Source organism: Capsella rubella, unplaced genomic scaffold, assembly GCF_000375325.1.
Source record: "Capsella rubella cultivar Monte Gargano unplaced genomic scaffold, Caprub1_0 scaffold_4, whole genome shotgun sequence".
NCBI lineage: Eukaryota > Viridiplantae > Streptophyta > Magnoliopsida > Brassicales > Brassicaceae > Capsella > Capsella rubella.
In genome coordinates, this window is record NW_006238920.1 from 457338 (window position 1) to 475244 (window position 17907).

A 17907-nucleotide genomic window follows, 5' to 3' on the forward strand; every position below is an offset into this window, starting at 1 on the left:
TTGAATAAGTTAAATACAAAAATTTATTACCTAAATATATATGTATCTCAAAAATGTTTATGTTTTGACTCTAAAATGGGCAAGTGAATATTTTTTTTTGAATAAGAAAAAATATCTTAGTGTGTGGTGCATGTATATATAAGCAATGCTGATTAGAAATTATTCAGTAGGAGATAAACAAACAAAAAAATCAGAAAAATATATTAAAGAAGTTGTTTAATTTCTGCATCATGAAATCTGTTACTTTGGTTGTGGTTTCTTGTGTTTTCATGTTTTTGGTGATGCATAATGCTAAAGGTGAAATATATTTGGAGAATGGTTACTTGATTGATGAAATTTATTTATGAAAAAGCGTCTAAGTTTTTGTATTATCAATTTTTTTATATATAACCTATGACATTTTATTAACCATCTAATATTTTTGTGGTTGATATAAAATAGTGGAGGCAAAAGACCGAGCACCTCTACTTGTTGAGTTTGTTCCAGGAACGTACTGCTACAGAGATCCTGCTACGGCTTCTTCTCAATGCCGAATTGAAACGAATGATAAATACTATACAAATTGCTATTGTAGAAATGTAGCAGGTGGACATGATTGTTCATGTTATCATTAATAATTTTATTTTATATGATTTACCGAATGTCACGAACTTAAATGTATTTTAATAAAATTTTACATATTTAATTTGTGTTGTGGTTATGAATTTTGTTTTTACGCATATAATAAAGCCAACGATAATTACATGCACATACTTTGGTTAAATATATATATCATAGGCGATAAATCACATGCACACACATGTGAATTTCTTGAACATGTATCAACGCATCCTCTATTGTTTTATGTTAATATGCAAGTCTCATATTTCCTTCATGTTTTGGGTTATATTAATTTCGGCTATTCCTTTCAACCTACAAAACCTCTCCTGACGTTGTAACCGCAATGCTAGAAAGCATTGGGAATGGTTTACCATCGGTGATGTCCTTGAAAAAACCTTGTTGTCCAGACAGAACTAGGACTCGAACATATATAACGTAGACTTGTTGAGATATAAACACGGTAACCCCGTAGTACCATATAGGTTAAGCCATCCAACCAGTGGGATTCAATATGAGGAGTGTCCCCTTTCTTGCGAAAGCTCATATAAGCATGGCCAGGGAGGTAGAAGAACCAACCAAATTACAACATACTCTTTTCCACTCTCGTCAGACACCACCAAAAGTCCCCTCACGACATCAGATCCTTAGCGCAGGGCGTCGAAAATACTGTCACGTACTGTCGTAGGTTCATGACATTTTTCTGATTTTTTCTGGTTTTAAGATTACTGATTATTAGCTTTAAACCCAAACCTAAAAACTATCTAGTGTTCGGATCGCAGATTAACCAGTTAAACCGATCAGACCTTTTCAAAAATAAAAACATCTAATTTACTAAACACTTGCAATATAAAAAGTAGACACTATTTCAAATAAAAATACATTTTTTGAATAAATACAAATATAAATTATTTATTTACTCTCTGAACAAACATCAGCCGTCCGATAGCATAGATATCCCCTAGTAATAATTGAATGCATTAAAAATCTTAGATTTTATTGCTTTAGTTGAATAGCACAAAAACTTTTATTGATTTTATAAAGTTCTGAATCTAATAAGTTAAATGACTTTTCACATATCACAAACTAATAACATCAATCTTTAATTGAACTTTACAAAATCTTGATGGTATAATAAAAGATTCTACATAACATTTAAAGTCATTAAAACTTTATTAAAATCAAAAACCAATAACACCTCCTAAAATTAATTGGTCGAAGTTTTTTACATTGTCAAAATCTTAGTGGATGAACTTGACACTTGTCGTGATCATGTGACTTTATATGTGTGATCCAAGCTTTAGATAATTTAAGACCTAAATGTGCATATCTTATTTAAGTTATTATCTTCAAATATTTTTGTTTTGACTCTCAAATGGGCATTTAAGACTTTTAGTCAAATACAAATGTATTGCCTTTTTGTTTTAGTTAACTTTGAATAGGTCAATTACAAAATTTGTTACCTAAACGTGTCTATATTTGAGTAAGAACAAAGAATACCTTAGAGTACATGAGTGATGCATATATATATATAAGCATTGTTGATTAGAAATTATTCAGTAGAAGATAAACAAACAAACAAACAAAGAAATCAGATAATACATTAACCAGTTGTTAATTTCTACATCATGAAATCTGCTACTTTGCTTGTGGTTTCTTGTGTTCTCATGTTTTTGGTGATGCACAATGCTAAAGGTGAGATATATGTATATAGAGATTGGTTTACTCTAGTTTGTCCCCAAAAAAAAAAAAAGAGATTGGTTTACTTGGTTAATATGAGAAGATTTAGTGATGAAAAAAGCTTGTTATATTTTTTTTAATCCATCATCTAATTATCTTTTTTTGTGGTTGATGATATAAAATAGTGGAGGCAGAAGAACACGCACCTTTACTTGTTGAATTCATTCCGGACACACCATGTAATCCTAATCCTGCTAAGGCTGCTCAACAATGCCTAAGGGAAACTCATGATAAATACTATACTCATTGCAAATGTAAAAATCAAGCAGGTGGACATGATTGTTCATGTTTACACTGATAATTTTACTTTATATGATTTACCAAATGTCCAAAACTAAAATTTTAATTAATAAAATTTATCTTTTAATCTGTGTTTGTGGGTATGTTTTTTTCTTTTTTATTTACGCATATATATAATAAAGCCATCGAGAATGAGGCATACTTGGATATGTGGTTTGCAGACTTGTAGTATAGTCTTTGTTCCAAGAATTACCAATACGTGGATGCTTTGATTTGTTCTCCAAATTAGCCGCTTCACATTTATTGTTTAAATTAAAGCTTTAGGACTGTGATGAGATTCATATTTTTAATTTTGATCATTTCCAGACTCACATATGATCAGAAAATATCACAGAAATTATGCATATTTTGAATTTTGATACATACATATGAACATACTGTATATTATTTAAACTTTTGAGTTTGTTATTGAGGATATTTTCCTATTAGTGAAGATAATTAACATTATCGTTTTAATAAGAGAGATTTAGTACTTAGCATATTTATATATACATTCGTAGAGGTCAAACCCTAAGACTTTGAATGGTAGCAGTTTTTAGATTAGTTTTTGATTTTTGATTCTAAAAGACCAAAAAAATTGACATTCACAATTCTACCAATTCATTGATAGAATCTAAAAACTATTTTTTCAGCTTTCTAACAATATTACGCGACTTTTCTTATTGATTATTAATTTTTATTTTTTTCAAATAAAACCAAAAACTAAACAAATTACTATTCAAGATTTTTCAAAAACTAAAAGCTACAATAAAAATCAAAAACTAAAAACCAAAAACCAAAAGCCAAAAACCAAAAACCAAAAGCTAAAACCCATTTATGAACTACAAAACATTCATGGCCTAAGGGTGGATTAAAAAAGAACGTGCATTCAACAACTACACAACTTGATAGATTATGTCGAGATTAATGGCTAAAAGAGCCATTATATTAACTTGAGGGGACGTGTGGAAAAAAATCTCATATGGAAAGATGTAATAGAACTTAAGTAATATATAAAAGCTTAGGGTCAATCCACTCATTCCGGTTCTCCATCTTCCAATACAACTCTTTTCGCAAATTGCAAGCAAAATGGCTCTATGGTGAATGAATATACTTTGGTAGCCTGACAAAGCTGTGGGATGGAATTGTAGCTGGAAATGAAGCAGCTTCGTGTCTTAAAGTTGTAGGCTGTCCCGAATGGTGGGGAGATTGACCACGCACCCGCAGCTCCCAGGCATTCTCTCAAGGACATGGTCGTGGCCAGCCACCACGCGCTAATATATGTCACCCAAATCGTCACTGCCAACTCTGTTGCCGTTGGTTCTTCTTCCAAAATAACAGATTGTAAATTTTAAAACGATGGTCTCACAGCTTATTTTAGCTAATGTAGAAAAAGTACCAAAAAAAAAAAATCAATGAATATTAACTAAGTGAGTTTTGTTTCCAAAAAAAAGTCCTATAACACTACATAAAAATAAAATAATGTCCAGCCTAGTGTTTTTTTTTTTCAATGTTACTTTTTTTTTTGGCTAAAGAAAAATGCCTTATTTTTTATACATGACATACTGCTTTAAATTTAGCAATACCGTAAGAGTCTTTTTTTTTTTTTTTTTTTTTTTTTTTTTTTTTTGTAAAAGCGGATTACTTGGCACGCAAATCTCGTTCCAGTCCGCATTTGATTAAGTTTGTAAACAATTGTCCGTCAAGTTGGCTCATTTGAGTTAGCTTTTTATTTGATGACAAAAAAAAAGTAAGAGTTCTTTTTTTTTTTAATACTCCCTTCGTTCTTTTTAGATCATTTTTTGGACTAATGCACATTATTTAAGAAATTATTTAAGTTTTGTTTATATTTAAACAATTTTTTTAAAATATATATATATCTAAATACAATTTAACTAATGAGAAAAAAATATGCATAATATAAATGGTTAAACTAAGTTAAGCTGCTTTCATTGGTGTTTGAAGAGTCTTAAAGACTTACATATTACTTCTTGTGAAATGTGGTCGGATTGTAAAGCAGATGTATCTGCGGTTGAGTCTTATTTGTTGTGGCCTAAGTATCGGGTTCAACTAGATAGGATTTCCGAGCTTTTACATTCCATTGGAGAGGTGAAGTTTAAGTTGTCACATTTGAAGGCTAACTCTTTGGTTACAGACATTGCGAAGAGTGTGACGAGAGATGGATGCCTCAACAAAAGGTTTATATTGAAATACTCTTCGGCGTGGGACTTAAAAATCACCAGAAGGTTTATATTATAGTTTAACAACATTTTGCAAATATTCAATCAACAAAAGTACTACAGGTTTATACGAAGATTTAGCAACATTTTGATCTCCTAAATTTTATATTTTTACCCCATTAAAAAAAAATATTTTGAACACCTCTAAAATCTAGTTATGGCTCCGCTACTGTCGTAAGTTTATGACATTTTTCTCATTTTTTCTGGTTTTAAGATTACCAGAATTTAGAATTAGACCCACACTGAAAAAACATTCCGTGTTCAGATCGCAAATTAATCAGTCAAAGCGATCATACCTTTTCAAAAATTAAAAAATCTAAATTTCTAAACACTTGAAATATGAAAAAGTAAACACTATCTCAAATAAAATAAAATTTTTTAAAATAAATACAAATATAATTTATTTAGTAATTTTCTAAAAAATGTCATATGTGTGATAGCACGGATATCTCCTAGTAATAATTGAATGCATTAAGAATCTTAGATTTTTTTTTAGTTGAATAACAGAAAACCCTTATTGACTTTATCAATCTTAGATTTGTAAATGACTTTTACAAATCACAAACTAATAACATCAAACTTTGATTTAATTAACAAAATCTTGATTGAATAACAACATATTCTACATAACATAAAGTCATATCATAAACCAATAACAACCCCTAAATTTAGTTGGTTGAAGTTTTTTACATTGTCAAAATCTAAGTGGTTAGACTTGACACTTGTTGTGATTACGTGAGTTAGTATGTTTGAAGTCCAACCTTTTTAGATAATTTTCGTACCTTAATGTGCATATCTTATTCTAGTTATTATCTTAATAAAATATTTTGGTTTTGATTCTCAAATGGGAAATTAAGAATTTTGGTCAAATACAAATGTATTGGCTTTTTGTTTTAGTAAACTTTGAATATGTTAAATTTGAATAAGTTTATCTCAATATTTTGTTTTGTTTGACTCTTGAATGGGCAATTAATTATTTTATTTGAATAAGAACAAAATATATCTTAGAGTGTGGTGTATGTGTATATATATAAGAAATGTTGATTAGAAATTATTCAGTAGGAGATAAAAAAACAAAAAAATCAGAAAAATATAGTAAATCAGTTGTTAATTTCTACATCATGAAATCTGCTACTTTGCTTGTGGTTTCTTGTGTACTCATGTTTTTGGTGATGCATAATGCTAAAGGTGAGATATATATTGGTTACTTGGTTAATATGAAAAAAGTTTTTTGATCCATCATCTAATTAATATTTTTTTGTGGTTGATGATATAAAATAGTGGAGGCAGAAGAACACGCACCTTTACTTGTTGAATTCATTCCGGACACACCATGTAATCCTAATCCTGCTAAGGCTGCTCAACAATGCCTAAGGGAAACTCATGATAAATACTATACTCATTGCAAATGTAAAAATCAAGCAGGTGGACATGATTGTTCATGTTTACATTGATAATTTCCCTTTATATGATTTACCAAATGTCCCAAACTAAAATTTTAATTAATAAAATTTATCTATTAATCTGTGTTTGTGGGTTTTTTTTTTTACGCATATATATAATAAAGCCATCGAGAATGAGGCATACTTGGATATGTGGTTTGCAGACTTGTAGTATAGTCTATATGAAGTGGTGTGGCTCATCCATATTTTGTAAAACTTTGCTATATTTTAGTTTCATCACTCTTTCTCTTCGTACTTGAAACCACTCACGGTTTATACAATTAGAGGAGAAACATAAGAATAATTACGAGACGATTAGTCATTTAAAAAAATATTATTCTTCTTTGATTGATCTTACTTACTACAAAAGTAAGAAAAATGGATATTTCAAATAAGACATATATACATTAATTGCTTTATGAATAGCTTATAAAACTATCACGAAATTAATAAAGTAGATAGATCAATTTAATCTTAATCAAAATTAGAACACTATTTAGGATTCATTGATGTAGATACTTGTAAAGATATTCATTAAAAACAAAGTAATGATCTGTACAAAACTTTTTTTTTGAGCAAAACATATGCAAATTCATAACAAAACATAAATAGATGAAATCTGTATTAACATTTTTAAATCACTTTTTGAAATAAATCATGTACTTCTACCCTATTTACAGGGACTGCCACTAGCATTAATTTTATTTTATCTCTTTAAAATCGAAACCATATTAATGAATGTGAATACTGGGAAATATTTATTTCCTTTTTTAGGGAGCAACATTATGATCAATATGAGTGGGCTTAAATCAAAGAAACTATTATCAATTTTGTAATTTTTCTAAGAAACCATATTAATATCTTAGAAAATCAATGGGAAATAATTGGAAAAAAAAATTAAAAAATCCATATAGATATTTAGAAGATTTGTCAATATTTAAAATAATAGTTCTCATTACCTATTTTTTTGACTTTATTTTTTAATATTTTTGAATCATTGTATAACACATAAAGTTAATAAGAATTTAGTTTTATTTTGCATATTTTTGATTCAAATGCATATTTGTGATTCAAATTTTTAAACGCGGACATATTTCACTCAATTAATATAAAAATGTGTGTTTAACATTATAAATCGGCTAAAAATTTTAGCGAATGATACAGAGTCTATAATTATAATTACGTACTCACGAACTCTGACGATAAGAAAGCCATGAAGTGAACATCTAGTTTCGTGGATCCAGTTTTCATTCTCGAACTGAAACTAGACAACACTCGGAGAGGAAGATGATTTGTAAGAGATTGGGATAAGGGAGAGAGAAATAGTTGAGAAATATGAAATTTTGGAGAAGTGGAAGAGTAAATGTTAAATTTTTTTATGTAAGCAAAACTCTGACTTTAATTGTTGTTTTAGCGGTCAGTTATGTTCTCATAGTTCATAAGTATGGTTATAATGACTATATACTTCAATACGAGTAAAATATTCATTTTAATATTTTTTGAATCATCGTATAATACATGAAGTTAATAAAAAATTTAATTTTTCTTCTGCATATTTTGTGATTTGAATTTTTAAACGCAGACATATATCACTCAATTAATATAGATAGTGTGGGTTTAACATCTTAAATCCGCTAAAATGTGTAGATAATCATTCAAAGTCTTGTAATCATACAGATATATTATATGACGGACCTAGTTATAAAACAGGACGTGTTTGAATAGATATTACCAAAAAAACAAAAAAAAAAAACATTTATCTCATAGTTCAATAATCAATAATCAATACAAATGTTTCAAGTACGATGAAGACCACTTTTTGTGTTGATTATGATCAGTAAGGTCATCATCATCATCATCACCATCAAGAAAAAAAGTGACACATTAATTACCTCGTTAGAGAATGCATTCAATACGGGCAACATAATTAATCACATAATAGGCATATAAATGCATTATATCCTATATGTACTACTGTTTCGCAAACACCACATACTCCAAAAAAATCATCCTTTCATCAGCGGATGAATGTAATACAGACTCGTTGACAACAAACTTTTGCAAATTCCGAAGTCTCCAGAAACCTCAAGAGATGTAGAGATTTGAAACTTGAAAGTAAGATAATTGGGAAGAGCGTATCACTGACTCCTCGTGATTAGCGAATTGTTTAGGAGAAAATTACAAAAAAGAGAGTACCAGTGTGCTCCTGTGTCTTGTGTGAATGTGTGAAAGTGAATAATTCAAGAGTCCAAGAGATTATGATACCTTAATCCCTGACTCGAAGATGCTACTTTTAAGTATTCTTCTTTTTGAAACGGGTATGAGTTAATTAGTATACATGTACTTGTATCCTTTACAAGCGAAAAATTGCATGTAATTTGGTCATGCAACATTCAATAGACAGCACTATAGCAGGCTATTTAATAATGACATTATTTGAATCAAACATACATAGCTAACATCAGAGACATGAACTGGCACCAAGACTGAATCAAGCATATCTATATCGATAATGGTTTTGCTTTGGTCTCCTTTGGCCCTAACTAAGTGGCACCCGGATGTGAAGAATCGGTGAAGAAAGCAGCACCGTTTTCGACATCATCGGTCTTAATGGCTCCATTGTGAGACATGAGAACTCTGTATATTCGCTTTGAACAAATCTCACCTAACCTTCTATCTCCTCCTACTAAACCTTCCACTTTCAAGTCTTGTAGTAAAAACTCCTTCTCATGAACCTGTTCCACACAACACAATTTGCTTCAGAAACATATATAACCAACAAACTGAGCAAGTCAAAATCCGTAGTTTGTCTTTACTCACAGATTTGTTAGGATCCATGTAAGCCTTAAGAAGAGACTTCATCGAAGGATATTTCTTCCACACTGCTACAGCGTATCGTGGCTGTACCTTTGGTATTGCTACTAACGCTTTTAACCTATAAATTAACAAGTAAAAAATTACTTACTGAACAGATTAAGATAGACTATATAACACAACCTCAAATTCAAAATTGTTTCTTTACCATGGACTCTTTTTAATCAAGTGTTTGTCAATTGAATCCTTGGAGACTATTGCACCATTAGCGCTTACTGATAACATAGTTAATTTCTTCCTGTGCATTACATAGTAGAGCCAAGGTTAATTTTACCTTAAAAACACAGAGAAACACATGGTCATCAGCCACGCGTGCATCTGTCAACTCAATTCTACGTAATGTTGACCTCTCAGATCTTCGGCCATATATGACATAAGACTAAGATAAGAAGATGGGTTATAGGTATGACATAAGCTTTTGAAGTGAGATCTACATCGTATTTAACTGCGTGGAGATATATATGATTTGAAAGTCATGGGCTTCGATTAAGAAATGATTAGTATATGGTTTTCCAAACCAATTCAACAAATTGGGAGGAACAAAACTATATCATCCAGAATGATACTGAAATCAAAATAGTGTAGATATTAGTACCTGAACAGGCAAGAGGCCAGACTGCTTGTTAAACCAACAACATGTTCAGCGACCTCAGCCTCGTCTACACAATGTCTGGAATGTACTCTAACATAGTGAGTAGTTAATTTTGCTAGTACCTGTAGTACACATCAAGTATATCAACGTATGTATAGGGACACAAATAAAGGAACAATAATAATAAAAAATACTCTATATAAATGCTTATCAGCTACTGTAGTACCTCATCGATAGGAGGCCGTCTCCAATTTCCCGGATTCTTGTACTCTTCCTTTTCCCTTGAAGATTAATTTATTCAGCTTCATGATAGAAACATTAACATAACACAAATTTACTATGTCAAACACACCTTTTCTTTACGTATGACATTAACTTATGTGTGAGGCAGCACACCGTATAAGATGGGTACAGGTCATGAACTTTTAAGATGTTTTCAAGAATTTTTTCATTAGCAACAAGATTACAAAATTCTTCAGCCTCATACACGAGGAGCACATAAGGAATCTTGGGTCCTTGGGGGAAGAGCTGCAGAAGGGAAAAAAAGATGCTAATTAAGAGTAAAATAAGATACTGGATACAGATGATTCATATAGTTTTAGTCAAGTACTGATCCACAAAGGCCCTTTAACCCAGAGTTGAGATCATAGCTTTGATTACCACCACTAGAATATAATCCAAACGTCAAAGAAATTGTATAAACTACCATGTGAATCCTCACATTAAACAAGGATACAGACCAAACTAGGTTGTGATGCAAGTTCTAAGTTCTAAAAACTAATTTTCATACATGTCAGTGGTGAGACTCAGGATGCAAGCAAGTTGTAAACATTAAAAACGAATTTTTAAAAAAAGGCCAAAGCGACCGAGATTTTACTGTACCGGAGCAATATCCTCTGGAATTGTCATCGACCACACAATGGATCTCTCAATTGGATTAGGGCCTACGTGGATTTTAATGCCTTTCTCAGAGAACCTTGAAAGCAGAAGTCCTATGTTAACATTAATACCACAAGCACTCAGTGTCTATGCTTAAGTGACAAACTAACCATTCATATGAAATAAATAAAAAAGAGAGTCAAAGAGCACACATCTAAAGCATATATTGAAGAGTAACATAAGAAATAAAGAAATTCCTTACCTCCACTGGATCCTTCAATTACTTTAGTATCAATCTCAGCAACAATAGATTTAAGAGCTAACTTTCCCTTTTCCCATTTTTTCTTTTCCTTCTCTAATTCTTTACGATCAGCTTCTTCTGCTTTCAAGGCTGCTTTCTGTAATTTTTCTTGCTGGATGATGGAACCCAGTTAACTATTGATCAGTACACAGAAACTAGAAAAACAAAGCAACGTAAAGAACACTTACCTCTTTTCGTAACTTCTTTTCCACCATTGTACAGGTTTTGTCTTCCTTCGACAGCTGCTTTTTTGGCAGTGCTTCATCCGGGAGAGTTGTAGTTCTGATCTTCTTTTTCCGACCCATTTTCTCGACGCTTATATCCTCTTTTTCTTGATCAGAATCAACCTGATACCATTTAGAAATAAGAGTAAGACAAAACAAAAATGAAAGAAACAACAACAGCAAAACCTGAACGCTGAAGACACAAAGAAATGAGACGTTATGCGAATCCAGAACTATCACATCCTCTAAAACACTGCTATGCAAATAACACAACGAATAGAGTCTAAAGTTCCCCAATCATGTCTCAATGATATACACTATGGTACCAGTTCCTTGCAGATAAATACCTCAATAGTATCATTGGTAAGCGAAGTGTGAAAACTGACTTCATGCATCCAATCTGTATTATCATCTGAAAGAATACAGCAATCAGCATTTATATGTGTACGATACATCATGCATACTTTGATAGATGCAGAAAATTTATAGTTTTGAGGTAAGCATACCTATATTTGTATCAGTTACTCTAGTATTTTTATGATATGCCTCACTGGATCCAGCTCCCAATCCACGACATGGCTGCCTAAAATCACCAAGCTTGGTTTCATACTTCTTCGATGTTTCAAGCTGAGGACTATCTTCAAACTCCGAATCCAGAGAAATTATCCGTTTGCCTAGTGAAATCCCAAATTAAACATTATCAATTCCAAAGAGAATCATTGTTTAGCCTGATGATTAGAGTAACACAAATTCAAAAACCTGAAAAAACTTACGAAATTTCACAAGCATTGCGGTATCAATTCCAAATTACATATATCAAAATAAACCTAAATACTGAGAATCGCGAAAATTATGAGCACGAACATTAACATACCGGAGAATTTGTCTTCGCGGTTAGAAGCCAAAGTTCCAGAACCGACGGAGCACTTGACGACAGAGAAATCATCGGAGAGAGGTGTCTCAGGGACGAAAATAGGAGAGGGAGATGATTCCGGCGGTTGCTTCTGCGGTGTCGGATCTGAATCCGATATCAGTATCGCAGAGATTGGATCTTTTCGAGCACGCTTCGAGAGTGATGGGAGTGGAGTAAGCGGATCTTCTCCGTCGGAAATGAGAATGTGATCCTTCATGGAAGAAGGAGAGAATTTGAAATTTCGTAGGAGCGCGGGACTATGGGAAGAAGAAGATGATGATGAAGGTTCGAATTGCTGATAAACGAACGATTCGATTTCGGAAATTGAAGGAGTGTTTGGCTACTCGTTTATCTACATTCCTAAGATATGGAGTGAGTGTTTGGCTGCTCGTTCATCTATTTAATTAAATTTTTAACTTAATATGGATAATTAAATAAATGTAGGCACCATTTCCTATAAATATGTAATTACATATATAATGATGTATATATATATATATATATAATGATCATATATAAGTAAATTTCGACTTGATTTTCAATTGTTTATATACGTGGTAATTTCTAACTGATTTCTAACTAAATTTTATATTTATGGATTAATTATTACAAAATGGTCAGAGAATAAATCGACCATTATATTTGTCAAAAATTAAGTGAGTACTGTATATAATTTTAATGATCTCCTACTTAACAAAACGAAAATACATTTTCAATACAACTTTTAAATGTGTAACTAATTATATGAAAATAATATTATAAATATAGGTTTCATAAAATAAATTAATATGTTCATTAAAAGTAAAAATGTTGATAAATAATTTATCCAAATTAATTACTTAAAACTAAATAACATTTTCAATTACAAAATATAAATATCCAATCAAAATAAACATATAAGATTTGATATCAAACTTACCATACTAATTTATCGTTGCTCATTATATTTCACCTCTTATCTATGTATGATTATATTTTTTACGAAGCACACAATAAAAGCAAGAAGATGTGTCTTCTGCCAAGTCACTATTAAACCCAATATAAGCGATGTGGATTCGGTGTTTGGGAGAGCCATCTTTAATGTATCAACATCTGGATGAATGAACTTGTACAGAAACTTCTCATCATCCATTTCATGAGCTTAATAGCGTTCTCCTCAAGTATTTCAAATCAATCCAACTAGGCTTAGTTGTCTTTCCCAATAATTGAACATCATAAACTACTAGAATTGGAGTAATGATTCGAAATCAGAATATTATTTATAGGATAAATTTTTTCCAACATATACTAGAATTTGAAAATTTTAAAACAATTATTAATTGCTCAATCTTGAAAATGATATGTAAAGAATCAAAAAATCAGATTAAAAAGTATATATCTAATAAAAATTTACGTTAAAAATAAAATAAAAAAGGTTAAGTGCATATCTAAATAATGTAACATGTGACGTAGCTATAATTTACGAAATCACCATACATGTTAGTTAATTGGGTGATTTGGAGTTTCCAAGATGAATGTTGGAGTGAGCTTAAAAAAACACCACATGAATGTTTCGACAACATTACAGGAATCTTTCACGGACGTTTTCATGAGATCAAGAAACAGTGTTGTGTAATCGTTGATTCACTTTCTGATTTGTGTTGGCTGATCATCTTCCCGAGCATGCCTTACATACGTTTCATGATTAAGGGTATGTGCACTGCCAAATACGGATTGCATTGAAAAATGTCGTCTCTTGAGTTCGTTTTGATATTCTTAACTATGACAATTTATTAAGAAATATATAAATATATATTATTCAAATGTAATTTTTTCATATAATTATGTGTTTTGTATTCTTTTGAATACAACAAAATTATAAGGGGGCCATATTGTTTGAACTATTATTTTTATCTCTTAAACTCTTTTATACAACAAAATTATCCCAAAACTGTATTATATACAAAAGAAGCAAAATCATTTTTACAAGTTATAAGAATATGAGATTCCTACTCGAAAGTCAAAACTAATCGGCAAAATCTTAAATAATTTTTATTGTTCTTTGATGTTATTGTTCTTTAATGTTTGTATCGATACCACTTAAGTTCCTACTCAAATTCCAATTTGAGATATTTTTATTCTAATACAAACACACCGACAAAATCACAACACCACCAAATGAGCCTTTGAGCGGCCAAAACGCCAAACACTCTCTCCTCTCTCATCAAAACCCTAGCCGCACAGATCGAGGGGGAAGCATCTTCACCGGCGCCGTTGGTGCTTGTGTGTCTTCTCCCTCCCCTTCTTGTTTCTTTCTTCTTGTAGAGCTCATCGATGGTGGACGATTGTCAGAAATGGAGCTTAGGTGATGGGCGTCTCTTTTCTCCGACGGCGGTGGTGTGGTGTCTCTTCTCTGATGTAGCGGCGGCTCCAATCGGGCGGTGGAGTGCTCTGCTGCGCATGACCCTGGTTTGAAGACGCTGGCGGTTGTATCGGAGCCTCTCCTTGGCTCAGCCGCCCCTTTAGTTGTTGTGGCTACGGCGGAAGTCAGAGATGAAACGGTGGGTTCGCTGTTTTGATTCGGCGGTTCACGGTAGGTTCTTCGGATCCTTTACTGGCCCCTTCGGGTTTTGGTTTTGGTTTGTTTGCTTGAGCCAAGCATCTTCCGGATCCTCCGTTGGGGTTTCCTCCGGTCCGGGTGATTGGTTTTGGCTCAGGGGTTGTCGAGGCTCCTGGTTTGGTTGGAGGGGATAGATTCTCGGTCGTCGGTTTGCTAGGAATGGGTTCTGACTTCTCGGAACCGGTTGTCGGACGATTGGGTATTCCGGGAGGAGTGTAGCAGGTTGGTGAGTCGGCGGTTTGGTTTCAATGGTGGGATCCGGATTCTTCCACCGGCGTTCCTCTTCCTCTCGATCTTGCCGCAACGCCGTGCTCCTTGAATCCGCCGGTGCTAGTGCTCTGATTCTCTGCCTCCGGTTATACAGCAAGATCCGATCCTCCGATCTCTTCTCCGGCGAGCTTTCCGACGTCCTTCTTGGGTAGCCAAAGTTTCGTTTTTCTGTAATCTGATATCGGCCCGTTAAGGGCCCAGCCCATTAAGGGGTTTTCATATATTTAAAAAAAAAAAAAAAAAAAAAAAAGAAAAAAAAAAAAAAAAAAATCACAACACCAACCATATAAATTTAAATGAACATATGAAATGCCATGGAGTGATGGAAGGAAGCTGATTTCTTTGAGAAAGAGGAGATGGAACTCACATCCGACGAGTATATTGATGTAGGTACATGGATAAATCAAAAACTCTAAAAAATCCCAAACTAATGAAACAAACGTCTTTTGGTTTGTTTTACCACTTATGCTTTCTCGAAGAAGAAAAAAAAACGGGATCATTTTGCTATTACTTTTGTTTGTAAATGATAAAACTGTGTCATCGTATTTCTGTTTATATAACTCTCTCATTTGATTCAGCAAGTTTACAAGGTTTCTCTAAAAGCTTTAGGCTCAATGAATTGTTCTTTCTTTACGATCGATACATTCTATATAGAGTAAGACCATCCTCGATGCAAGAATCTTAGGGAATATCTTCTCCTAAGATTTGCAAAGGATGTATCTTATATAATACCACCATTATCAGGAGGATTTAAGGAGGATCTTACCTAAATTAACATTTAAATCTATATTAACATTTTTGAAGTACATTTTGTGTTCTACCCTTTTAATTTGTGATATTTTCATAATTAATCCCTGCCATTTGATTAAATAGAAAAAGTTTAAGATGAATTTTATAATTAAATCATAATAAAATTGCAAAATTAAAAATCAATATATATTACATTTAACAAAATTTCCTAAAATATCTCCCTAATAAATCAAATAATTCTTCAACATCTTTATATGATCTTATTTGTTTTTAAATTTATATTATTACATAAACATATGTATAATAAAAAATAAATTTTTTTTTGCATATGTTGCAATTTGAATTTTTTGAAACGGATGTATATTGCTCAAACGTTACAAAAATGGATGTACTAACGTATTAATGATAATTGTGTAGCACGGATCATGTGATGGCGGATTTTAATTTACATAATTATGATTATAGATATTTTTAAGGGTTGTCTACTATATTTTAACTCATAAAATATTTTAATATGGAATTATACTATGTAAATAAATATTATGTCAATATCATTTCATTATTTTAAATATTATACTTATTTAATTAATTTGATCAAATTACGATTATATAAAAAATAAATTATCATATAATATGCTACAAGTTAAATCATAGAATTAACAATCAAAATATAGTTGTACACTCTTATATACGAAACAAAATTAATAAAAAGAATACATTTTAGGAATGTCGTCCCGCGGTGTACCGCGGCTTAAAATCTAGTTTAAATGAAAAACAATATTATTTGTAAGATACGTATGTTATATAAGAGATCTTGTGTGAGTTAAGAGACGCCTACGTGGCATACTTTTTGTTTTTTTTTTTTGTTTTTTTTTGTAATCAACATATTTTTATTGGCTAGATAAATATATGATAGAAAAAAAAACATTATTCTATTTTTAAGCTAAAAGATTTTCTGGATTTAACCCGGTCAGGCTCAGGTCGGCTCAAAAAATTCTTAAAAAATATATTTTTGATTTTTAATATTTTAGTTTTATTAAAAGATTTAATTAATGAATTAGTTTCATATTTATTTATTAGCCTTACTTAATACTTTTTAATATTTTTATCTATGACATTTTCTATTTTTTATATATGTCAAAACTGAACGATGCTAAAACTGAATATATATAAGTATCTTGATTTTGAAATCATCGAAGTATATTAAATTTTGATTCTTTCATCTACTTTAAAGTATTTTAGTTCTATGTTTTATTGGGTTAAAGTGTAAACAATTTATTTGGTCGAGCATATATGGACAAAATTTTCTCACAATCAAGTTTAAAACTATTGTACTTTATCTAGTAATTTCTATCTTTTGTATTTTTCAAATTCCAAATTTGCAATAATTATAAGATTTTCTTAAATTACAAATTATAAATATATATAGTTTTTTAAAAAATAATTTTTTTCTAAGATACTCAACTTAAGATCCTACCAATAAACACATCTCAAAACTAAAAACAAAATTAAAACTCTTAAACTCTACTTTTTCAAATTTAATACTAAATTAATGTAAGATAGCCTAATTAACATACTACCTATAATGTTGCTCTAAGGATCATTCATTGCAAATCTTAGAGAAAATACCCCTAAAATCCTTGTATTGAGGATGGCCTAAAGTTTTTATACCAAATGAGAAATTGTAGGATTTCAGTTCAAAGGTTAGTTACCAATTAATTTATTTGGTTTAGTGAAAAAAATATTACTTTCGTTTTTTCACTATTTTAAGTTAATCTATACTATTAATTGTGAAGGACAACTTGAAGCCAAACACCCCCAAATTTTTTAAAAAATTTCATGAAAATAAAACAAGTTGCCAAACAGAATTAATGACAGAAAAAAAAACAAAAACAAAAACAATCTATATTTATGGAAATCATAATAATCTTTTACCATATAAAGTAGACAATTAAATTCAAAATTAAATATATGTAAACATATCTATTTTGAATATACATAAACATATTTCGTATTAATTTAATATTTTAATATAATTTCGAAATTAATAATTTATATAGAATGAAATCTAATAAAACAAAATCATCATATATCTAAAAAACAAAGATAACATTTTTTTAGAAAAATAAAAAGATAAAAAATATGTTAGCATATGAAATAATCAACTAATCAAATTCTACATAGTATATATACATAACTGATCATAT

The 17907-nt window shown here is 30.9% G+C and overlaps 5 protein-coding genes across 5 annotated transcripts; 4 read left to right on the forward strand and 1 right to left on the reverse strand.

The window, feature by feature from the left end:
* The first annotated feature begins 230 nt into the window (after positions 1-230).
* Positions 231-1413, forward strand: LOC17889002. The gene is made up of 2 exons (XM_006295573.2): positions 231-297; positions 442-1413. Exons 1-2 carry the CDS (start codon positions 231-233, stop codon positions 612-614), a joined length of 240 nt encoding a protein of 79 aa, XP_006295635.1. The 3' UTR covers positions 615-1413.
* A 735-nt stretch (positions 1414-2148) lies between these two features.
* On the forward strand, positions 2149-2706 carry LOC17889439. The gene is made up of 2 exons (XM_006296076.2): positions 2149-2292; positions 2463-2706. The coding sequence occupies exons 1-2, from the start codon at positions 2226-2228 to the stop codon at positions 2633-2635; spliced, it is 240 nt and encodes a 79-aa protein (XP_006296138.1). The 5' UTR covers positions 2149-2225; the 3' UTR covers positions 2636-2706.
* A 3197-nt stretch (positions 2707-5903) lies between these two features.
* Positions 5904-6385, forward strand: LOC17888333. Its single transcript, XM_006296184.2, has 2 exons — positions 5904-6044; positions 6138-6385. The coding sequence occupies exons 1-2, from the start codon at positions 5978-5980 to the stop codon at positions 6308-6310; spliced, it is 240 nt and encodes a 79-aa protein (XP_006296246.1). The 5' UTR covers positions 5904-5977; the 3' UTR covers positions 6311-6385.
* Positions 6386-8586: 2201 nt separating this feature from the next.
* LOC17889469 (crossover junction endonuclease EME1B) lies at positions 8587-12398 on the reverse strand. The gene is made up of 12 exons (XM_006296072.2): positions 12043-12398; positions 11675-11842; positions 11516-11580; positions 11133-11291; positions 10906-11056; positions 10647-10756; positions 10117-10292; positions 9991-10045; positions 9768-9886; positions 9321-9410; positions 9119-9233; positions 8587-9033 (listed from the first exon to the last, which is right to left on the reverse strand). The coding sequence occupies exons 1-12, from the start codon at positions 12296-12298 to the stop codon at positions 8842-8844; spliced, it is 1656 nt and encodes a 551-aa protein (XP_006296134.1). The 5' UTR covers positions 12299-12398; the 3' UTR covers positions 8587-8841.
* Positions 12297-13803, forward strand: LOC17888329. Its single transcript, XM_006295324.2, has 2 exons — positions 12297-12366; positions 13592-13803. The coding sequence occupies exons 1-2, from the start codon at positions 12297-12299 to the stop codon at positions 13801-13803; spliced, it is 282 nt and encodes a 93-aa protein (XP_006295386.2).
* Positions 13804-17907: the final 4104 nt, after the last annotated feature.

Coding starts and splice junctions, on each gene's coding strand:
- LOC17889002 (XM_006295573.2), top strand. CDS start 231: ATGAAATCTGTTACTTTGGTTGTGGTTTCTTGTGTTTTCATGTTTTTG. Junction 298..441: donor GGTGATGCATAATGCTAAAG/GTGAAATATATT, acceptor GATATAAAATAG/TGGAGGCAAAAGACCGAGCA.
- LOC17889439 (XM_006296076.2), top strand. CDS start 2,226: ATGAAATCTGCTACTTTGCTTGTGGTTTCTTGTGTTCTCATGTTTTTG. Junction 2,293..2,462: donor GGTGATGCACAATGCTAAAG/GTGAGATATATG, acceptor GATATAAAATAG/TGGAGGCAGAAGAACACGCA.
- LOC17888333 (XM_006296184.2), top strand. CDS start 5,978: ATGAAATCTGCTACTTTGCTTGTGGTTTCTTGTGTACTCATGTTTTTG. Junction 6,045..6,137: donor GGTGATGCATAATGCTAAAG/GTGAGATATATA, acceptor GATATAAAATAG/TGGAGGCAGAAGAACACGCA.
- LOC17888329 (XM_006295324.2), top strand. CDS start 12,297: ATGGAAGAAGGAGAGAATTTGAAATTTCGTAGGAGCGCGGGACTATGG. Junction 12,367..13,591: donor AGAAGAAGATGATGATGAAG/GTTCGAATTGCT, acceptor GGAGTTTCCAAG/ATGAATGTTGGAGTGAGCTT.
- LOC17889469 (XM_006296072.2), bottom strand. CDS start 12,298: ATGAAGGATCACATTCTCATTTCCGACGGAGAAGATCCGCTTACTCCA. Junction 11,843..12,042: donor CCGCGAAGACAAATTCTCCG/GTATGTTAATGT, acceptor GGATTTCACTAG/GCAAACGGATAATTTCTCTG. Junction 11,292..11,515: donor TTACCAATGATACTATTGAG/GTATTTATCTGC, acceptor AAATGGTATCAG/GTTGATTCTGATCAAGAAAA.